The 25,211-nt window shown below is 37.6% G+C and overlaps 1 protein-coding gene across 1 annotated transcript; it reads right to left on the bottom strand.

Annotated features, from left to right (window-relative positions):
• Positions 1-19,680: 19,680 nt before the first annotated feature.
• On the bottom strand, positions 19,681-24,680 carry irx1.L (iroquois homeobox 1 L homeolog). The gene is given in 4 exon segments (NM_001088180.2): positions 19,681-20,077; positions 20,171-20,240; positions 20,650-21,652; positions 24,092-24,680. Coding segments are annotated over 4 exon segments (1,404 nt in total). The 5' UTR covers positions 24,365-24,680; the 3' UTR covers positions 19,681-20,019.
• Between the last annotated feature and the right edge of the window lie 531 nt (positions 24,681-25,211).

Here is a 25,211-nt window from a genome sequence, read left to right as displayed (position 1 = left end):
GCTGTTTCTTTCAGAAGCCTTCAGAAGTCTTCTCAACACATTTCTGTTCTGTGTTATCATTGCCAAAATAATACTACTTTTCAGCAGGTTATAGAGCAAACTGATGCTTCTGTAAGAGAGGCTCTGAAGGATCTGCATGCTATTCATCCTATTGTTTCTGAAGCAAGTATCCAAAGCCCAGCTGAAAGTAGTGGTGTCAGGCATTTGTGGGTGTTCAGGCTGCACTCTCTGACTTGTTGTTTCCAGCTGGGCTTGCCCATTGTGAATGTACTCAGCAAATGCACTCATGAAACTGGATAAATGGATTAGGGGATCAGAGAAACCATCGGCACCTTCAAAAGGAAAACAGCAGCCTACAAAAAGACTGACATTTGAGGACTAGGGCAGAGGGTGTGTGAATGCTCTGCCACTGCCAAAAGAACAAGACAGTGATAAACTTTCTACACTGACCACCTCACTCTGTGCTGTAATTCACTAACAAAATAAATGGATTGCTTCATTGTGTCTGAACTGTGGGCATCAGTGCTTGAGCAATGACAAAAGACAATGTATTGTGTGGATCCAACAAGGAAAAATAAAACCTTTAATTACCTATCGGTCAACAAGAAGGCTTGCATGCAAATACATCTTGTTATTATGACTAGCATTTTTTCTTGGAGTGCTTGGGGTATATAAGTAAATAATGTACACAAGCAGATTGATCAAAATTCTGAATTTTTTTTGTTGTTGTAATTTGTGAAAAAGCACAGAGGAAATACGGAAAGAGAATATTTTTTAAGAGCTTAAGTAATCTTTTTTTTACACTAATACACTAATACACGAATGTTCCAACTTATTGTATCTATATTTCAGCTTTCTGTAGTAAATGATTTTAAATCTTAATAGGCGAATTTTAGATATTTTCCACTAAGGTAATTTATGATACTTGGAATGTGTTGCTGGGTAATATTTTTAATAACAGAACTGACATAGTATAGGAACTTGCTCAGTAAGAACTATCTCTTTGTTCACTCAGCAAACACACAAACACACCTTCAGTGTAAATAATCTTTATATTTCTAGCGTTGATTGCCTTGTTAATTGTAGCTTTTTCAAATTAATAAAGTAGTGCTTGCCCTGAGTATTATAAAGAGTTATACATGGAAAACCTTGGGTATTGTATAAATCCATATTACTGCAATGTTTAAAATAGATATATTTTCAACATGGACTTTTTATATAGAGAGAAAAGTTTTATTTCATTACTGTGAAAAATAAACTTACATCAGCAGATAACTCTAGCCAAACTTTTTGTTCAATCTCTGCTTATTTGGTTTTGTAAAATACCCGTTTCTTAAATTACCAATGCAGGGGCTTGCAGAAGAAATATATATATATATATATATATATATATATATATATATATATATATATATATATATATATATATATATATATATATATATATATATATATATATATATATAAATATATATATACACACACACACACACAAATATATTTATATTTAAAGAATTTAAAGTGAACTTTCCTATAATGAAGCAGAAAGGACAAGTAGGTGAAGGGAATGTAGCACGTTTTTGTGGGATATAAATAATTGAGAGATAATGACTGACACACCAATCCATCATCAGCTCAATAGGAACCAGTTAGTGTCCATTGTATTTAACCACACCTCCTTGGTTCTTTCAGTCTTTACAATGCATCACTCTCCAGTTAATATTAAGCACAGGCCTGAAACATTCCTTCCAGCAATGCACATTTTAAATCAGGAGGCTGCAATTTCCACTTTCCAAAATAGTATAGCAGATAATTTCTTTATTACTGGTTACGTAAAAATGCAGACACGTTCCATTGGGCAGGGACACAGATAAGGTGACCTGCCTAATAGCAAAACAGCTAACATAAACATTCTCTTGTTCTCAGTGCACAGCGTTAGTCCATATTTTCACATTTAATTTATGTTATTTGTTAAAATTCTAAGCTAATTTAAATGCTTTAATTATTTCATAGAAGTTTCCTCTTAATTCCTCTGCATTAAGTGAACTTTCTTTCCAAGTGCCAGGTTTAGTCACAATGCTTCTGAATGTTGTAAGCCAAATAATCAACTTTTGCATCATAAATTGCATTATGAATCAGGGGAAATGTTACTCTGTGTAATAATGGAAACCCCTTTTTAATGTATAAGGATATTAGAAGTCATCAAGGTGTTCTATGATAGTTTAAATGCTCTAGGATGCATATTTTTTTAAGATACACTGAAGTGCCAGTGACTTCTAATATCCTTTATGTTTTTGGCAGGGGTTTGTTTTCTGTAGATATAAATCTGAAGATGCCTTGTTTCTTCTCTCTCTAGATATTATGGCAGGGATGTCCAACCCGAAGCCCTACAGCTGTTACTGAATTACAACTGCCATCACAACCCCCCCCCCACCCCAGAAGACTTCAGCTGTCAAGACAATGCTGGGAACTATAGATCATCAACTGTTAAAGAGCTTCCGGCTGGATACTAGAAGCACACAAAGGAACACTACATGGAACACATGTAAGCATAAGTGTAGGGCAATATTGAATACATGTTGGGGAACACTGACTATTTTTTGTGAGATGAACAGTCCATAAAAAGGCTGAGGGTAAACATCAGGTATGAAGGAAAAGTTAAGTTATACTGTCAAGTAAGATGATAATGTAGGACATGAAAAAGAAGAATAGAAGTTGGACCATCCTGGAGTTAATGGAGACCAGAAAAGCAAGGTTGAATGGGGTCTTTGTAATGTAACAAGCATACAAGCAAATAGCTTAGAATTTCTGATTTAAGAATTTTGGATAGCTATGGTATTTTAACCCTGAGGCTAATAAGCAAGCTTTTTGGGACATTCTAGTAAGACAAGATAAGATATTGCATCTTTTATTACCAGGCATATTTATAAAACACTAAAATCAGAACTCCCTATGGGGCATTCTCTACATTACTTTTTATGGCATTTTTGGGAGTCTATTTATCAATGGGTGAAAGTGAGCATTCACCATTTGATAAATACACCACTAAAAAATCCCACAAAAGTGAATGGAAGTGCCAGAATGTCAATAAATTGTGGCAAGTTGTAGCTGTTTGATAAATATACCCCTTAGGGTATTTGATCTTGTGCGCATTTCTATAGCTACGAACGCATGGCTTATGACTTATTAGCAGTATCTCATATCCCATACCATGTTCTTTCTGTGTCTCACATTAATTAACCTTTTCTGATATTAAAATGTTCTTATTATGTAAAATATTAAAGACATTATACATTTATTATGCATATAATTATACATGTATTAAACATGTGTATAAATATTTGTTTTACCCATTGTTACTTGTGTATGCATAATATATTCATTTACTAATTATTCCTTATATATACACCCCTAAAGTGCTTTAAGCAGTGCTTTAAGCAGTGCTTTTTCGAGATTTTTTATCATTCATATCAGTCCCTGCCTCAAGGTTCCTAGCATATTCACACAATATAATGGGATAACTATCATCAGGAAATAATTTATCTGCCTCCAACTCACATAGTTAATTTATGGGAGTGTATTCAGGTTAACATTAGCTGTAACTTCTGAGAAAGTTACATATAGTTACATAGTTAGGGATCAGTAACATAAATTTTTTTATGTATAGATGGAAAAAAAAACCACAAAGACATATTAAACTTTTAAATCTCTTACAGGTGAATGTAATAAAAATCGCTAACGGAAAAACTATTCGCAATGCAAAAAGTTATGCCTTTGCGCGAACAAATTTTGCTTTGTGTGTATTTAATATAGCTTTTGCGAGCCCGGAAACTGTTTAGCGACCACTTCCGACAGTGAAAGACCGTTTGCGAATTTTATAGTTTGCGCCAATGTGCAGTCAATGTAATAAAACTTCTTACTAAAAAAGTCATTATGTTTGCTCCAAAAGATTATGACACCTTCAAGCACTTCTTATGAGTGCGCAATTAAAATTCGCAATGCAATAACAGTTTAAGGAACAATATTACATTGCGAGATGTGGATTTTTAGTCTTATTGGTGCAAATTGTTTTGCTCTTTGCGACTTTTATTACATTTCCCTGTAAGTCTTTATTAAGAAATATCTTACCTAAACTACGCTTGCGCTCCTCTTCAGAAAAGGTGACCAGCATGCGGCGCTTGATTTCTCCTTCCTGGCTATCTCATATAAGGAAAGCAGGGAGGAAGATTGAGCGCCACATGATGGATCACTGCATCGCCTTTTCTGAAGAGGAGTGCAAGCTGAGTTTTGGTAAGTTATTTCTAAATAAATACTTCGCGATTTAAACGTTTAATTTGTCTTTGTGGGTTTTTTTTTGTTCTATAGTAACACATTTTTTTAAAAAAAATTTATGTTACTGGTCCTTAAAATCGGGTTGAAAAAAGTCCATCAAGTTCAACCCCTCCAAATGATAACCCAGCAGCCATACACACACCCATCCAAACCTTCACATAAATTATTTAAACCCATATCTATACTAACTATAGAGTTTAGTTTACTCTTAAAGGAGAAATCAACCAGTGGGGAAAAAAATCCTACCTCCCACCCCCCAGTTGTCCTCCCTCCCTACTCCCCCTGGCTAAGTACCCCCCCACCCGGGAAAATGCCCCATACTCCATACAGATTTCCACATGTCCATCTTCTGCATCCTCTGTAAGCTGACTGAGAGATCGGTATTTCTGCGCATGTGCAGTTGGAGCAGTGTGCTGGTTTGCGCAGAATTACACGGAAATTGCTGAGGGTGGGGGGTAGGTTTTTTTTCCCCCACAGGTTGATTTCACCTTTAAAGGCATTAACAGAATCAGCCATTACAACATCGCAGTGCATTCCACAATGTCACTGTCCTCACTGCGAAGAACCACCTACGTTGCTTCAAATGAAAGTTCTTTTATTTTATTCTGAAGGGGTGGCTTCTTGTGCGGTGATCCTCTTAATGGGTAAAAACTATAAAGGTCCCCTGCTATTTGTCTATAGTGTCCTCTAATGTACTTGTAAAGTGTAATCATGTCCCCTCGCCACAAGCGCCTTTTTTCCAGAGAAAACAACCCCAACCTTGACAGTCTACCCTCATAATTTAAGTCTTCCGTCCCTCTAACCAGTTTAGTTCATGTTTCTGCACTCTCTCCAGCTCATTTATATACCTCTTAAGAACTGGAGTCCAAAACTGCGCTGCTTACTCGAAATGAGGCCCTTACCAGGTACCTATAAAGAGGCATAATTATGTTTTCATCCCTTGAGTTAATGCCCTAAAGACAGAACTTTATTTACTTTCGTAGCCACAGAATGACACTGCCCAGAATTAGACATATCTACAAAACCCCCTAGATCCTTCTATTTTGAGATCCTTCTCATTCACATAGACATGTGTAGAACTGTTTGCAGAACACCATTGCTGAAAGGTAACCCCTATATACAGTATAATATAGCCTCTGTTGTAAATGAAAAGGACATGTGAAGTCACCAAAGAGTTCAAAGACACTGCACAATGAGGTAACTTGTTATATCCAATTTATTGTTGAACTGCAGTTCTCAGCATTCTACAATAGCTGACGTATCTAGTGTTCATACTGTCTATACACCTGTAAATAACCTTACAAACAGGTCTGATGTCATAAATAACCCTAATATTGTGGGGGTTTAATATGGGAGTTATACATTACATAATATACTCAGCGCCTTCCATTAGAACCTTAAGGCCCAGAGTCAATTTCCAAGGTGACCTTTCATACCAGTGACGGAACTAGGGTTAGGCAAAAGAAACATGTGCTTAGGACACAATGGTGAGGGAACGCTGGGCATGTACCGCTCTCAACTTCTGGCCATTCTGTATTTCACTTTTGCACCAGCATTACATTACCAGCATACATTTCGACTTGTGAGGCATAAAGTATTTATAAAAATACAAGAATAATGGTTTCCCTTACACATATAATTAAAAATTAAAATTATATTTCCAAGTACCAGACACACACATATATTACTATATAGTGCTTTTACTGAAAACCTTGTTTTATTGGCAAAGCTGTTTACAAAGAAAGTAAAAGAAGACAAAACATGGCAGTGTGTTCTTTCATTTGTAAAGCTCAGTCTATACAATGCATTCTGTATCAAAGCTATAAAGCATCTCATACATCATTATCTATGATAGTCAGTTTATTTGTACGAACCTGAGTTAATATTATTTAAAACAGTAATACTTAACTTTGGTCAATAGTGGAGCATTTTTTCTTTCATCAAAAACAGTAGGGAAAGAAAATATAGATAACTGTGATCTGCTCTGACGTTTACCCACCCCCCTTTTAATTTGTTTATTTCTTTTTATAAATTGCTGACTGAGAGCAGATTCTGAGGTGTGACATTTTTATGTGCACGTGAAAAAGCAGTAACCTACAGAAGTAATTGGTACATACAGTTGTACTATTACAACACATGTAAAAAATGTGCATTAGCCAAACTTAAGACCTACCCATTATATTTGAACACTAGCTGCTAACAACTGGGCTGGACATAACACTAAACTGAATTGTAATTCAATGGCTAGTGATAATTTAACAACTGACTTTTTACACCCGGCAACTTTTCTATCATTTTATGTAAACACAGCACAAAGTTTGAATCTGTAACTTTGTTCACAAAAGCATTGGCTACTTGGGTTTTAGGGATTTTTGTTTGATGTTCATCCCAAAAAAAAAAAAATGTGTTTTTGCTATTCTGCTAGATGAAAGCTTTGCCTAACAGTCTCTAGATCAAGGGTTTGCCTAACTAGTCTGACCATTGTGCTAAACACATTGCTAAAACTAATAATTAGCTAAAAAGACATTTATTTTATACTTGAAATTCTTTTTAGTCAAAAATGGGACATTGTGGACCTTAATGGCTGTCATATTTTTCAACAAAAAATGTGGATTGAGCATATTGCCCCTTGGGTGCTGATTTTTGTGTTCCTTAAAGGGGTGGTTCACCTTTAAGTTAACTTTTGTTATGATATATAATGGTTAATTCTAAGCAACTTTTCAACTGGCCTTTATTTTGTATAGTTCTTGAATGATTTGCCGCCTTTCGAAATGGAGGTCACTGACCCCATCTAAAAACAAATGCTCTGTAAGGATACACATTTATATTTATTGACACTTTGTATTACTCATCTTTCTAATCAGGGCCTTTCCTCTTCATATTCCATTCATATAAATGTATGGTTACTAGGGTAATTTGGAACCTAGCAATCCCATTGCTGAAATTGCAAACTGGAGAGCTGCTGAATAAAAAGTTAGAAAACAAACAAAAGAAAAAAAATTATAAAAAAAGAAAAGCAACTGCAAATTTTCTCAGAATTTTACTCTCTACATCATACTAAAAGTAAATTTTAAGGTGAACAAATCCTTTAAGTCTCATTTTTTATTTCCCTGGAAGTTTTTCTTTTCCCCTTAACACCCATGGTTGAGCACTTGCTTTTAAGTCAACTCTACACCTCTGCTCCTTCAACTTGCTGTCTCAGACCCTGGCTCTCCTTAGCCTGTATGTCTGAATGGCGTATAATGTAAAGGGTAGTTTCCGGGTGATTCACACATGCTGTGCAACACTCTCCTCTGAATACAGTGCTGCTAATTTCAGGCAGTACTGTATTCATAGCAAGCTAAAACTTCATTCTTGGAGTACAAAGAGCTGAGTCTTAATAAGCAACCAATATTGCGCTGAATACAGGACTCAACTCTGTGTGCATTTGGCAACATAAGAATCAAAGGGTATAGGTCGCATGCGGCAGAATTACCCCAAGCTTTTGTGTCATTTAGAAATGCAGGCTAGGAAGAGGCAGGGGCTGTAAGGTACAGATGTCCACCTGCCACCCGCAGGGCTGCATTAAGCTTGTCAGTGCTGTATCCTGAACCTTGAGCCACATTTCTGCAAGGAGTGTAATAATCATTGCCCTGATTATAACCCAGCTGTTCTTTGCATTAGTACTTGCATTTTGGACTTATAGGTATTACATACTAAACACAGTGCTTTACTGAAAGCCTAAGGCCAGGCATGCACGGGCAGATCATCTGCTTCTCTCGATCTGCGTTTTATACACAAGCATCAGAAAGCAGATGATGCCCTCTATGTGTGCGTGGCCTAAATCTATAGCTTATATCCACACATTTTATCCTTTTGTAGCTCTGACAAGAGCCAAACAACTACTGCAGTTATATGAAAATGATCATACCCAGTAGTTTGACTTTTATTAGATTAAGTCATACAAATAAATAAGTAGAATGTAATTCTTTCTCAAAATTAACCTGTATTCTGTTAGGTCTGAAGGTAGTTACCCATAATACATTAGCTGTAAACAAATGCCTCTAACACACAAGTCTGTTCCCTTTCGTTTGCTTGAATCAACTCCAGGAGTAAATGAACACCACTGAAATTTCCTAACATATCCTTTGTACTAATGTTTACAGGCAAACGTTAAGTAGCAGTGGAAAATTTTAGGACTAGAGTATTTATGATTAATCATCTAAAGTAGGTGCCACATTTCCTAACCTGATTCTGTTTTTGAACTGTACTTACTTGGCAACTATTTATTTACTCAACTGCTATGCTTCTAGAAACAACATATAGTAAAATTGTACACAATTAATAACACCTCCCTCACTAGGTTTTACCGTAATGAAATGCTGAAAAATGCTGACACTGACCCTGTTCTTTGTACTTCTTTAAGGGGGGGGTTAACCGATGCCTTACCAGGCATATCAGTTTTACACATTGGAAATATATGTGAAAAAAAACAGCAGCCCAAATTTTGTTAGCTGGTCCTTGGTTCCTAGCATCTCAAATAAAATAGCTGTAATGTTCTACGGACATGAGAGAAGAAAAATATTAGGAAAGGGAAGAAAACACAAAAGTAAAAATATAATGAAACGGTGAGTACTATTAAGCAACCTACATATGATGCAGTTAATAATAATTGTGCATGAGCAGTATTCTGCATAATGCCATGAAGCATACAGATAAATAAAATCAGTATACAGTATTTCTCAAGCAATATTGAAAAACTCAAGTGTCTTCTATTTTATTTCCCATTGTTGTTTATTCTAAAATATTTTAATTGTTAATGCATTTATTCAACTGCTGCAAAATCACAGCACAACTCAAACTATTTGAGCTGCATCTTTAAACTGAAACAGTGATATTCTAGCTACTGTGTTCCTTTTAATTACTTTACTTGGTGTGTACAAAGACCGTGTGCAATGTATGCACAACATTGAGGGCTGATCTGAATAAATACAGAATCATCATATATTTTAGAAACAGTATTTTATGGGCTTTGAATCTAAAATATATTTGGAAACTCCAGGTCACAAGCATTTTGGTTTTCATTTACTTAAATTAAACAGAATATAACATCACATGTCTGTTATAAAAGGCATACACATATTTCTAATGACAAACCTACATAATGCAAGAGTTTTTAGGGAAAATATTATATTCTTATTTGAAGAAATATGTTTATTAAGGAACTTTGTAGAGACACATTCATAGAGTAAAAAATGAATACATCACACACTAGAAAAGCAGAACAGGATGTACTGTATTTTTGGCATTGCCTTTTGTTTGTCATAATGGAAACCTACTTTTCTTACATACTTTGAGCTTTCTTCTAAGTGTTTTTGAAATTGTTTAATTTGTAGAACTGCATGTTGTATCAATACTTTGCAAAGAACTAGATGTGCACACTGAACTTTCCAATGTGGAAATTGAAAAATACAGGATGTAGTCTTCCAAGTTGTTCTTTATCACAAACAAGGAAACATTTATAGTACTGGGCAATAAGTTTGCCCAAGAGCAGTAACCCATAGCAACCAATCAGCAGGTAGCACTTACTTGACACCTGTTTTTGACACCCTATTGGTTGCTATAGCTTACTACCTGGTCCTGGGCAAACATAGTGCCCTTTAATACAGTATATATGGGGTTTGGGTAATTGCAGGGACAGAATTCCATGGTTTAATAACTATAGCAACCAATGAGATGTTTGCTTTCATTGCTGTAATTGCATAAGTTAAACTTATAGGCACCATATACCCTATATATTCTTGCTCAATGATTTGCTGTGAATGTGATTAAAGGGATACTGTCATGTGAAAACACTTTTTTTAAACGCATCAGTTAATAGTGCTTCTCCATCAGACTTCTGAACTGAAATCCATCTTTCAAAAGAGCAAACTGATTTTTTTATATTTAATTTTGAAATCTGCTAGACGTTTTATCAGTTTCACTGGAGCCCTCAGTCATGTGACTTGTGCTCTGATAAACTTCAATCACTCTTTACTGCTGTACTGCAAGTTGGAGTGATATCACCCCCTCCCTTTTCCCCCCCAGCAGCCAAACAAAAGAACAATGGGAAGGTAACCAGATAGCAGCTCCCTAACACAAGATAACAGCTCCCTGGTAGATCTAAGAACAGCACTCAATAGTAAAAATCCAAGTCCCACTGTGACACCTTCATTGAGTAGAAGAAACAATAGCCTGTCAGAAAGCAGTTTCATTGTGCAGCATAGGCTCTTTCTGAAATCACATGACCCAGCAAAATTACCTGAGATGGCTGCCTACACACTAATATTACAACTAAAAAAAATCTTATTTTATATGGTAGAGTGAATTATTTGCAGTGTAACTAGTGTAATTTAAAAATAAAAACTTCACCATAAAAATAATGACAGAATCCATCTAAGGTGCAATGGATGGGAGCACTATGATATAAAAGGAACACTGAACAAAGAAAAAATTATTTCTGTGGTAAAATGTGATATAAAAGCATAGCAAATACTGTTATCTTATACCTTGTTACTTTATTTGTATGTTATTAGTTTTCATATCCCTTAAATAGCTTAAATCAACAGTATAAGAATGTTCTTTGCAGCCCTGTATTCAGGATGAGCAAATTACCCAAGTTTTTATGTAGCAGTCATTATGGGGGTACAGAGGGCAGCCTAAAGGATAAAGATTCCAAAATAGTTCCAAAAATATCTAGGGCAGCAAATATGTATTCAGCCCAAATATTTCTGAAATTATCACTCCAGGAGTATCTAGGTGAGAAAATATGTGCCTGACTATCCTCCTGACTCCCAACTATGGCTCTAAGCTCCCTAAGTTGGGGTGCACAGTTTAAGAACCACTGGTCTAGATCAAGAGTGTCAGGAACAACAATCTAAGGAATAGAAATCAAGTACAACTTACTATATGGTGGAGCCTAGTCACAATGCCATCTACTGCCACTTCTCTGGTCTTTACAGACAACCAGACACTACATTACTTCTGTTACCTGCTGATGACTTAGTAACCAAATAGTCCCACACTTAAATAATTACAAATATAGTAGCGGAGTTTAAAAAAAGTCATTGGTTAAGTTTAACCTTTTGAATTTGCAGAAGTAAAGCACACAGTCCAGTTCTGTATTGTAGTAATTGTATCTAAAGTTTTGAGAAATTATGTAAAATTTAGTAGGCATATTTTTTAATCGCCATTCATTTTACTAATCATTATCTCTGGCTGCTGTCTGACAAGCATCCATTGTCATAGATGACGGGCTTTGACGAATGCTTCAACAGGCTGCCAAAATAATTACCTTAGCAACCAGAGAGTGTTCATAAGAAATGTTTTTCTAACACACAGCAGCCATACTGTTAAAGGTTTATGGTACATGTGGCAATTCTCTGGCGTTTTGCCTACAAGGATTTTCAACCCCCTAAAAAGACAGCATCAAAATGCTCCAAACAACTCTCTGCTGCCTTGTATTGTTTTCAAATAGAAGCATGTGGTGCACTGTATTTTTTAACTCAAATGTTGATCTAGTACTTATTTACAAGTAACAGGTCTGGCGCTTTAATATGATTCTTACCGAAGGCAATTGGAGTAAGCAGGGTGCAGTTTTGGCAATCTTTATGCTGTTTTATTACGTGCCAAAACACACTGCGGGACTATTTTCATGTTTTTAGTAACCAATATTCAAGTAAACAATGAAAAGTTAAATGCGTTTTTGCAAGGAGGATTCGCAGACCTCAGTTTAAACCACGATACTGAATACTTTGATGAGAACAACATATCATTTGTTCACTAAGAGAGAGGAAATGTACTTACTGTAAAAAGTGTCATGTTTTTTTTACCCACAATGCTCCTTCAGCCCCCATGTTTACATCAGCTGTTGTTAGTCACAAAGGTTTGTGCCTGACATTTCCAAAAGGTAATATGTGTAACGTTTGTGGCCCATGAACATCCCTATGCCGGGCCCTTGCTAGCTTTGTAATTCCATCACAGAGTGTTTCACTTATTTGCAAACTGTACCTGGAGCAAGGGCAGTAGTGTACACTACACTAAAGAGAACAATTATGTATCCATAGAGGCAGCAGTGATTGCTCATAAATGAGCATGTCTGTTTAATGCCAGCTTGCAGTTCACGTTCAGCACTTTAAGGGTGATCATCTTTGCATTTCAGTACAAAGGTAATACTCTTCAGAATGAACTGGATTAATTCAAGGTCATCGGATGATTTTAGAAATCCAGGATTTAAGGCACCACATGCAAATTGATTGCATTTCATATAAAGTGATCAGTGCAGATCCACTATCAGAATTTTGTAGACGTATTCCCAAAGTTTCAGATGATCTGGTAAAATGACCCTTATACAGGTATAGTATATGAATAATGACACAAAGATAATGTAAAATAAAAGCATTAGGTTGGAAAGAAGGAAATCATGGCATCCAGTGGTTCCAATGTAGTTAGGGTTGCCACCTGACCGGTGTTCATAGGAAAAAACTGCAAGAATATAGGAAGACCGGTATTTTTTTTTCCAGAAAAGGTGGCAACCCTAAATGTAGTTTTCAATATTTATACACAAGTAGCCTTTGGACAAATTGTGCTATAGATGGGCTGGACAAAGAAGTCACTCAAATGACCTACCCAAACCATCCTTTATCTGAATTGGTAGGCAGAAACTTTGTTATCTGATTCAAATGTTCTCACTTGATTGTTGTAATTGCTCTTCTTTAGGCCACCAATTCCCACCAGACACAAATGCTAATCTACTGAGCTATTATGTAAGCAAACACACTCTAGTAACTGGGCCTCTAGGGATTGTGGGAATTATTTCTACACACAGACTTTCAAAATATAAAATATTCCAAAGCAAAGTTCATTATTCCTTAGTCTCATACAGGAGCAACATTAGAGTAAATAGCTCATGATGTAAAATAGTGAGTGGTCTGTATACTGCCTGTTTCAATCCTCGCTAAAATATCCTAGCTTTCAGTGCAAACTTAGAGGTTGATACAGGTATGGGATCCTTTATCCTGAAACCCGTTATCCAGAAAGCTCCAAATTACAGGAAGACCATCTCCCATAGACTCCATTTTAATTGTATAATTTTTTAATTTTTAAAAATGATTTCCATTACTAGTTAATGAGAAAACAATACCTTGTACTGGATTCGGAAGATATGTGCAATCCTTATTGGAGACAAATCAACTCAATTGTGTAATTAATGTTTAAATTATTATTATTATTTTTTTTTAAGGTATGGAGATCAAAGTTTACAGAAAGATCTCTTATCCAGAAACCTCCAGGTCTTGAACATTATGGATAACAGGCCCTATACTTATAATATAAAATATCAATTTTACTATAATTTGTGTTATTTTGGTATTTATATAATAGGTTAATGGCTAGGGTCATTGTAAAGGGTCAAACATCCCAAAAGCTAGCCATGGTCTCATTTCTGACTTTTCCCAGCTTTCAAATGGGGGTCACTGACCCCATCTAAAAACAAATGGTCTGTAAGGCTACAAATTCATAGTTATTGCTACTTTTTATTACTCATCTTTCTATTCAGGCCAAGTCTCTTAATCAAATCAATGTGTGGTTGCTAGGGAAATTTAAACTTTAGCAACCAGATTGCAGAAATTGCAAATTGGAGAGCTGCTGAATAACAAGCTTAATAACTCAAACCACAAATAATAAAAATTTTTAACGAATTTGAAATTGTCTCAGAATATCATTCTCTACATCATACTAAGGGCTCTTACACACGGCCGTTCCGACCTGCGCTCCCCTGCGTTCCGTTTTTTGGCGTTCAGCCGCAGGGGAGCGCAGGAATAGACGCAAGTCATTATTTGAAATGGGGCTGTACTCACTCAGGCGCGTGTAGGCGCCGAACGCAGGTTCAGATGCAACATGCTGCATTTTTCCTGCGTTCGGCGCCTACGCGCGCCTGAGTGAGTACAGCCCCATTTCAAATAATGACTTGCGTCTATTCCTGCGCTCCCCTGCGACTGAACGCCAAAAAACGGAACGCAGGGGAGCGCAGGTCGGAACGGCCGTGTGTAAGAGCCCTAAAAGTTAATTCAAAGGTGAACAACCCTATTAATTAGAGATAAAATGCAGCGTGTGGTGCGTTTGGGAAGCAACATTAATTAATAGGATGAGCAGACATCCCTGGTGTCATTTTTTAAATTTTTATAGGCACCTTCAGATACAAAGTATTAAAGTGATTACTATTGCACTATTCAAGCTGGAAGAGGGATTCTGGCAATTACAGTCTTATAACAGAAGCAGAGGTACCTGATGTAATTCCATTTCACGTATAAACAGCAGTACTTGTCAGAGCCAACTTTTTGGTTGATACATGTTACTGGAACAGAGTGAGCTCAGCCCAAGTTACACCATGGACCTTAAATTCCCCTGTGCATCAGACAGACTTCAGTACAGTTATTTCCTGAATATATTTAGTTGAATACTGCACACTGTAAATTATGTTGTTATGTTATTAAAGATATACTGACACCAGAAATTAAACCTTTTTTACATCTATCATAATATTGTCTTCACATGCTATAATTTTGCCACAAAAGTATTTACAGATGCTTTCACATTACCCATCTGATCCCTCATGTTCCTCTATAAGGGTGCTGCCATAGTTGAACTTCAGTAGTCTGTTAGCATTAATCTAACTGACAGGTTGAGAAGGGACGGTCAGGTTGGCAAAACAGTCAAGTTTAGGAACTTTAAGTAACAATGACTTACAAAAGCATTTCTATCAGTGAAAAAATATCAACATTAGCTACATTAATATTTTGACTAATATTTTTGTTAGTGTCAGTATCACTATATTGTCTAATACTAATAATTATGAAAATGCCTACCTGTCCCAGCTTGAAAACTATCCCTGTGTAAATCATGGGTTTTACTAAACAGCATTAAATGTGAAGCTCCTTGTAAGTTACTGCAAACCCCTAACCATAAATGCACCCAGGACATCATGCCTAACTGTGTACAATATGCAGGGGTGCTCCACCAATGAGGCGAGTTGAGGCTGTCGCCTCAGGCAGCAGCGCCCCACTAGGTACCAGGGGCAGCAAAAATGCTGCTCCTGGTCCTTTAAGAGGGAATTTCCTGGGGAGGGGGGGCAGCAGCAACTGCTGCTGCCTCAGGCGGCGGAGGGGCCAGGAACGCCCCTGACAATATGGGCAAATATAGTTTAAACACAGGCATGGGTCCTGTATCTATAAGAATGAGATAGAAATCCAGTCCACAGAAACCATGTCATTATTCATTCCATGTATATTTTTTTTATTGTTTCTAGTTAAAGGCAACAGTGTGAGCTTTTTAGCATTCCTTTCAAATTACACAAATTACTTTTTATGCTAAAAACTTTTCCTGCTGCTTTTTACATTTGCTTCAAAAAAAAACCCAGCCAAGCTAAGAGACCTGTGTTGACAAAAGTGCAGGACTATCCAGGGAATTTTATTCTTATATTTGATTTGTTTTTGGGTTTTTTTATGCAATATTAGTCTTTTTGTTGAAGTGGTTTTTTTTTTTACTTCTTTCTTCCAAATGATTTTCTCTTGTGCCATTAACAGTTCGTTTTTGTTGCTTTTTTTAAGATTGTCTCCCCCCCCCCCTCTCCGTTTAATCTGTCTCACCCTAAGGCAACAAGGAAGATATTGTGAGAAGTGACAGTATAATTATAAGCACTCCCTTCCTCCTTCCACCATTCAAATCTTGTCATTTGAAGTGAATACTCGTTACTAAATTAATTTTGCCTGTATTAAAAAAAATCATCATTGTTGCCTTAGGTAAAACTGCCACTGGTATCATGCTGGGTTTTCACTATATAAGGGAACAGTGTTAAAGGGTAGTTATGTTCTGGAATACAAGGCAAGTGTAGCTGCCCACCTGCTTGGAATCTATTCTCTCTTTGTTTCCCAGGGCAGATCTAATGATTGAACTAATGAAGGACTGTTATAGTCAATAATTACCCATCGGTTATTTAAATCAGATCCCATTTGCCAGACAAACATTAGCCCAGAGCTACAGGACATGGCTTTTCCAACCCCACCCCTCTTGATTTCTCTCCCTCCGCTCTTTTTCACTGCCTCTCTGTCTCTTTTTGCCTTCTCTCATCCTCTTTGCCACTTTTCCCAATAAACCAATCTGCTCTTTTTCTTTCTTTTTCAATTTTTAATCTACAAGGACGCCTGCAACTTTATAGCATATGATTCATAGAGAGAACCTGCTCTCGGAGCTATGGTGCACATTACATTAATCAGTGTCAGAGCACTAAAACAGATATGAATATGGGTCTGTCCGTATTGCAGAGGATATAAATGTGCTGGTGATTAATTGATCAGTGCTAAAAGTTCTGAACTGCCAAAGTATAAAATATAACTGCTCTTCCCTTTCATGCAGACAGATATGTGCCCACACACATGTATGAGCAAAACATGCAGTGGGCAAGATCTCCTTAACTGTAGCATGTTTAAAAGCATTCTCTTTTTATTATTTTTCAGTAAACTCACCAAACCCAGTAACAGTTATATTTGTATAAGGGCCCTATAAAAATAATGTCATATTGTGGGTATTGGCCTAATATAAAACAAATACTTTAAATTTCACAATAGGCCTGCTATTGAGGAGCACATGAAACTGTATGTATACAAATATATTAGCAATACATAAATATTCTGTCATTATTACAGAAGGATTTGCATACTTATTTTTAAATTAGTCAATTTAAATGTGAACTGGGCAGGGTTAACCCATATGGATTGAAATTAAAAAAAGATATTATACAATTATAGGTATATTTGTAATTATGTGGCCATCAGAATTTACTGCACCACATTTACTCAACTTTCTTACCTGTATCTGTAAAAGTTAAAAAGGTATATCAGCTCTAATTTGTACATTTTAACAGTATTATTGGCATTTAAGGTAAAGATTAGGAAATTTAATTAAACTATTAGCGGGACAAAGGTGCTAGAAAACGGCAGGGAATACATTTGAGGACAGCCCTCACTGATGTATGGACACACAAGTAACAAAGGTCTTCTATTAATGTGTAGGAACTCACACCTATAAATGTTGACATCCCAACATGCATGGAAGAGTGTGTTTGTGTGACTGTTGGTGAAATATACAATCGTATGCAATTCAATCGCTGTACTTACATACGATAGAATTGTAAATGACACAGCTCTATATACAAACACAAATTAGCAATTCAAAGTGTAGCAGAGAATGGACTGGTTTTGCAGACTAAAGAGAAACGCAACGCCCTTCTGTCTGCAATTTGTTAAATCTTAATTAACCTCATTCAATGGGTAAGCACAGTACAAATATCAGTAATGATGTCCCTTGAAAGCCAGACCTTTTTTTATTACACAACCAAATATCCACTTTGATTGTAGGGGAGTGAGATGAACTTACATGAACTATATGGCGGCATCGAAATATTTCAGTATTTGTCCGTCCTCTTTGTGACACATTACAGGGTGCTAATGAGTGATCATCCACCTTTCTAATAACTCATTTGATAGATTTAAATATATACGATTCATAAGCCATATAAATGTACTGACATATAAAGTTGGCTCAGGCGATAAAACTAATAGGAAGGCCTGCATCAGATTGTAATCTGATTTTGATCACACGCGTTGAAATCGTAGTTTATTGTCGTCGACGTCGTATTTATACAGAACAACAATTTGTAAGATGTGTGGCGGTACCAATATCAGTCTATAGAGGGAACTATTGCACTAAAAAAAAGAAAGTTCCAGCATCAGCCTAAAGCTGAGGACCTCTGAATTTTTGCCACGCTGACACCCATCAGAGTTTCTTTTCACAAATGACAACAGTGTGCTAACTTCCAGCAACTATAATAAAGGATAAAGCCTATAATTATCCCACCGCCCTTTCAGTTTCTTTAGACGTCTAAAAAACAGATCGCTGTATGACAATCTGCATATGAATAGCTGTGTCTATTCTGTAGAAATGGCACCCACAAAAGGTAGAAGCTTTTAGTAAAGGTATTTTGTCCCTTTTTTTAGATCTATAGTGACAATGAATACGTGGAAAATATAGAAATCTTCTGATTAAAAAGACAAAACATAGGCAGTATGTAACGCACACATTATAAAACCAATTACAGTAATTCAAAATTCATGATTATTTCATATGCCTTCTCGTTAGAAACGTGGATTACTACTACTGTGTGATCACATTTGGGATGTATTTCAATTGTTATGGTAATGGAGACAAAAACAATTGAAGGAGCTGGACACAACCCTTATAAGTATCAAAATACAAAATATGAATGTTTTGCCCTGCACACAGTACACCATATACAAAGAGCAAAGGGCGATCTGTTTTGTTTGCGCCTGCACAGACAACTGGGCTGATGAAATGACCTTTGTTTGTGCAATGATCACCGACCTGATTCTTGAGGGTGTTCTATTAATATTTTATTTACAAATCTCGCCTTACTTCCGACAAGTGCTTGTTCTAGGACAGTTCTGTTTTAATAGGGCGTCTCCACATTATTCCTTAATGACTATCGCAGCTGCTTCATTCCATTTACCACCATGAACAACCATCTGGCATCTTATTAGCACCTCAATGCTCGTTTAGTGTTTTCAATTAGAAATTAAAAAAGCAGGAAACGCTGCAAAAATATTACAGATTTATAACAGATTGTCTAAGGAAGATTAATGTTTAAAAAAATACGTTTGCACACTCTTGGCTGCACGATTTTGTGTTTGATAGATATATATTTCTCCCATCAATTTTTAAAATTGGTAATTGACCATCTCTTAATAAATGTTGTGATAGTGCAAATGGTACTAGTGAAGGGGACCATAGAATGGTGCCACTTTATGGACTTGCCAATGTGTTAAGTGCTCATTCCTCGGGGGATTAAATCAACAATTGTTTTTGGGATCCATTATTTATAATCCATAAAAATAAATTGTAATCGATATTTGAATGAGCACAGTTCAAAAAACAATTTCAACCAAATCTAAATAAAAAGAAAACAGTTGGTTAGGGTTTGAAAAGAAATTATACAAGAGAACAGATTGTTCTAACTCCTGTGTGGGAGTGCTAGCCACAAAATCAACCATGACAAATTGTTTCAACGTAGCCTTTCACTTTATAATGAATGACATTAAAATGGAAATTGCAAGCTTAGCGCAAAAGTATGCGAAAATAACCAACACTCCTAAGGTTAACTCAGAAATTCTCTTATTTAATAATACCCGATACCCGAGGGTGGAATATCTAAAAAAAAACCCTAAACATTAATTTTAAGAATTGTAAGACATGTAAGGATTTTTCATAATTTCATTTAGTTTATTAGACAAAAATATATGCTTTAGACAAGTTTTTGCTTGCGCGCTATTTACATTCTGAGATCACTTTATATATACACAGAGAGAGAGAAAAATTAAACACAAATACTTGGGAAACATAAAAAATATCCGACCAGGGTTAGTTTTTACAAGGTCTGAAATGGAACACGGAAAATGGGGGATCCGTCTAGAGATAAGTAAAAATTGGGCAGTCTGAACGTGTAGCACATTATTGCAAAAAGAGGGTTGGGATTCATTTATAGGATACCCAGTTCTGTCCATATTTTGGTAAGGGCTCTTTTATCATTGCTTCCAGCAGTCAGGCAGAGGGAAGTGCTGTCAATATACGAGAGGTGCCTTCTTGCTGAGAAAGGGTGCTGGAAGGAAGAAAGAGATAACAATTAGAGATTTAAAAATTAATAACATGGTTCATCTTTGCATTTTTTTCTTTGTTTCCGATGAATACTTACTTTTCACGAACAGCTTGGAAGGAAGGTTTTAACTGAGGTGGTGAGTCGGTTCTGGGTACATTTTCTCTGTCTGTGAAGAAAACAAGACATCAGTTGAAATAACAGAAACACTCGGCAGCAAGTGCTTGGTGGCCAGCTGATATTTATTTCTCTCTTGACCTTATCTCAATCACAGTCAGTGCTAGCTTGCCTGTATCAGGACTACTGGCAAATCTGCAGCTAAATTGTAACTTAACTTCAACTACCACTGTTTCCAGAAACAATTGTAGCCATTGGGATTGTGGGTGTCGTTTAACTGCACCAGAGGTCGAGGGACTTAGATTGAGTACATTTTCTCTTTACCGGTGTCTTTGCTCTAGACTAGAGGTAGATTGTTAAATGGATGAATGGCTACACTAAAAGAAAACTGTTATTCCTAGAGACGAATTTTAGATTGTAAACATGAGAAGGTACAATTCATGTCCGCCCATATACTTTACCTGAGTGCTTGGGACTGGTCCGTTCTGGAGTTTTGTCGCTGCTGAGGGAACTCAGGTTTGTTGCTAAAAATGGAGCTTGTTGATGAGCCTGAAGGTGGTGGTGGTTATGGTGAGCCGCATGGTGCGGGTTTACACCCAACAAGGACCTCATGTTTATCAGAGAGCTCTGTGTGAGGAAGGCCCCGTTTGTCCAGTTGTGAAATTTGCCAATTTGGCACGTGTATAGTCCATGGCTGGGTAGAAAGGCTGGGTGCTGGATTGGGGGAGATGTGTGATTGCCTTGAGAAGGTGGAGGAGAAGACTTCAAGGCCCCATCTGGGCTTGTTGCTGTTTCTGCCAAGGACCAGATTTTTGGTTTACTGTGAGGTGGCACTTGTATGTTGCCCTGTCCACCAGGACTTACGATTCTGGTATTGCTAGTATCAGAACTTTCCTTACCCAGCGACATTGAGTCTTTTGGTTTAAGGCCGTCTGAACTTGGAATCATCACCTCACTCTCCTTTTTCAAACTTTCTTTCTCGCCCTGTCTCAAGTGCTCCAGTTTCTCATCCTCTTCCTCGTTGCTTTGCTCACCGTCGTTGTCATCAATTTTATCAATGTCTATGCTCTCCAAGTCAATTTCCTCATCATCTTCATTTTTTTCATGGTCTCCTTCATTATCACTGCCAAAGATGTTGTCATCTTCCTTACTTCTTGCCCCCCAAGTGACCTTATTCTCCTTCTTAAGCCTCCTTCTGGCATTGGCAAACCACGTGGAGACCTGGGTGAGGGTCATCTTGGTGATTATGGCCAGCATGATCTTCTCCCCCTTGGTTGGATATGGGTTCTTCCTGTGCTCGTTGAGCCAAGCCTTTAGAGTGCCGGTGCTCTCCCTGGTGGCATTCTTGGGTCGCCCTGGGTCTCCATACTGGAATTGCCCATAGGGGTAATAGCCTGGAGTAGTGTGCGCAGCAAACGTAGCTGGATGGACACCAGGATTGTCTTTCAGTTCATACTGCGATCCCTGGAACACACAATCAAATGGAAACATTATTTCATTCATTCATCGAACTTAACCCCTTCAGTCATCACATGGCAAAAACATTCTTGTTAAGATCTATGTAGGAAAAATTTACGTTGATGCAAAATTGACCTTATACTTTCCCATCATTATCCAATCAATCACCAATTAAACAGAACAAGGCCTGTAGGGTATTTTCGAATAGTACGCAGGCGTGTTTGTTACAAAGCCAAGTGAATGTTAATTAAGTCTCTTGACCAAGGAACATACAGCAAATAATCATTTAATATTATAATAGGAGCAGCCCCTGTGATGTGCCTGGCTGTCCCAATAACACTAAAGCGCAAACTACAAGAAATCTAATTCCCCTGAACAAACAGCACCCGTAGTCCAAGCATAGTTTGCACAGGTGCAGTTTTAAACTAAACAGAATATGAATGAACCACATATAATAAAGTCAAATGTAGATATAAATCCACAGGGGGAAAATTCAATTTCCCACACAGGTTATTAGCTACCCTCTCAATTCACTACGCTTGAATACACAGTATATTATTTAGTAAAAATTCTGCTTTTATTTGAAATTTCTTTTTGCTACATTTTCCAATCATACCAATGATTTTCATCTCATTAAACCGATAAAGAGGGTAATGATCTCATCAGGTGTGTTTGTAAATAACCTGTAATCTCTTTAATAACCTCATTAGGCCTCATTATTACTGGGCCCTATTAAGATGGATGGACTGTAAACAGGATTTATAATTTCTTCCAAATTACCCAATTTAGAATCACAGAAATAAATAATTTTTTAGGCAAATATCCATCTATATATTTTACTCCGGTTTACAGGATATAGACCTTCACATGTGTGTGCATTTTCCCATGACACATTTAAATGTTTTTTCCAGGTCAATTTGCTGGTTTACGTTCAACAAAGATTTTTAACTGTTTAATCCTGCTGTGCCTTAATAAGAGGAGTCTCATAATGTATTGATTCATGTATTATCTAAACACTACAGGAACCATCATCCAATACAACATATGAATTAAATACTCTCCTGTCACTCCACCCCTTAAAATGCTCATTTATTTTAAAAAATAGAATGCTATCATCTATCTGCGAAATAATGTATTAGCAACTAAATCACAAAAAAAACGCTAATACAAAAAAACCCACCAACAAATCAAGGTGTCATTTAACTGAGAGTGAAGGTATTTAAGACTTGCAACCTCATAAACGTTTCTGTCACGTCATTAGATGGGGTATTATTTGGCAGGGTGGATATGATATTGTATTGGATCAGCAGGATAGGGAAATGTATGTTAGATTAAAAGGTAATTAGCGTTCAGATACTTGGCGCATCACCCCAAAGGGAGACCAATACTATTTGTTGCATGTCTGCGAATGTTTCCCAACTTAAGCAGGAAACAAAGTTCCATGGAATGCCTACATGTGATATACCATGCTGGGTGCTCCCTCAGCAACAAGACTTACAGACAAAGTATCACATTCAACATGAAAAGAAAAGATGTACTGAAATTCTGATTATTCCGCCTCAGTAATTTAGCTATACAGTGGTTCATTTTACTACGCCAACATTAAATTACCTTGGAATGGTTCATTTTACTACGCCAACATTAAATTACCTTGAAATAAGACCCCAGTGCAATTTCAATACATTAGGTGTCTGTGCCTCTGTGTAACACAATTCTGATTGTACACAAAAATGTGTGAAATTGTCTGCTTTGATTACAATGGCCAGATTGTACTAACACTGAGGCTCTAACCATTATAAATAAGTAAAAACACATTCTGGATTTTGCCTAATGCAAATCTGATGTCAGAGTGAATAAACACACATATGTGCACAGTGCACACAGGGCTACAATCATTTCAGAGCAGAAGCCCCCTCTGTCATTGAAAGGTCACAATCACATCTATTGTTAGGTGATTTTTACTTTATAATAATAATAAAACATATTCCCCTTCAGTCTGCATATACCACACATGAGCATTACAATGGCTTTAGATTAACATTTGGAGCTCAGACTAGACAGAATCGCTCTTAACCCTCCCTCTGTTCCCATCCAACTGTATTTAATTCACAGACCAGTTTGGCGCAATATAATCTGGTTAAAGGGTGCGGGAGTGCGTTTATCTGACAACGATTTGGGGATTCGCATAGTTCCTATTGCACTCAGCGTTAATAAAGCCCTTGATGCGGAGGTGACCGATAATAATCTTGTAATCTATTGTGCAAAAAGCACGACTGTTACCAAACCAGCGATCTGTTGCTTGCCTTGGGCAGAACTTATGTTTTTGATTGGGGAAGCCAACTCACGTTATACTACTCCCGGTCTATTGCTGTCAGGGGATGCTGGGAGTTTCTAGAGGGACACAGGTTGCACAAGAAAACAGTTTAGGCACTGTCTGGTACTTACCATTTGGGAGAAAAGGGTGAGATCGGTGGTGTAGGGTAGAAAGGCGCTGTAGTTGGGGGCGCTGTACGGGCTGGCATACATGCCCAGCACTGAAGTGACTGCCGCGGTAGAACTGCTGCCCAACTCAGCTCCTGTCGGCCTTCCGGATCCGGCTGCTGCTGCTGCGGCCGCTGCTGCTGCTGCCGCGGCCAAAACGCCCGGCCGTTCGCCTCCATAGACTGCAGCCTGGCCGGCGGTCAGGTACTGGGGGTAGCCCAGCTGCGGGAAGGACATGTCTCTCCGGCAGGGAAATCGCTGCCACTCCGGGCACAACAGCAAGTACAGAAGGGTTGGTGAAAAAGGGTATCTTAAAGGGGAGGTAAAAATTGATCTTAAGAAAAAAAGAAGCGGATTGGCCAAGGATGGGGCCAAAAAGTGAGCAACAGCCTCGCAGTCTCTCTCCCACTGTGCGCGCGTTGTACAGAGGGAGTTCGGATAACAGAAAGGGACGAGGTGTGTGGATTCGTTTGGGTGTCTCAGGGTGTTTTTTAGCCCCCTCAAATCTCTGCTCTTCTGTGCTTCTAAATCCCTTAGATGTGATCTGATCAACAATTGAGCTCCAACTGATGTGTCTGCCCTTAGGTCCTGGGCTGATCTTTCAGATACAATTTGAAGTTGATGCTTTGATTGGCATCCACTTGAGCTGCAGGCCCCTCCCACTTTAGAGCATGTGGCCTGAGCATTGGCTGGGGCCACTTCACTCTGGAACAGAAAGTGGATGTTTGTGTGTGTGCAAGTGGATGTGAGTGAGGCTCCCTTTCTCCCCCTTCCCTGGGTGCCTGGACTGTGGATTTCATGTTTAGCAATGGGCTCCTTTCAGAGAAGCCCCCACTGCTGTATGACAACCTGTCTACACGATTTTACAGCTGTCCGACATTGGGGTTTGCTGTTTTCTGCCCATAGTGTGTCCCCTTTTAACAGAAACAACTGCGCTGCTGTTTTCCCTTTACTGTACAGTCTTTATTGAGAAGCCCCAGCAAAAGGGGAAATTCCAGATTACATGACTTAGATATGGAGTTCCCTGACTAGGCAGGTAGACAGACAGACAGCAGTGCATTAAGGGAAAGGGGACGCTTGATTA

Source organism: Xenopus laevis, chromosome 6L (genome assembly GCF_017654675.1).
Source record: "Xenopus laevis strain J_2021 chromosome 6L, Xenopus_laevis_v10.1, whole genome shotgun sequence".
Classification (NCBI taxonomy): Eukaryota; Metazoa; Chordata; class Amphibia; order Anura; family Pipidae; genus Xenopus; species Xenopus laevis.
The sequence above is the reverse complement of the archived record's forward strand: the minus strand, read 5'-3'. Positions and strand labels throughout refer to the sequence as shown.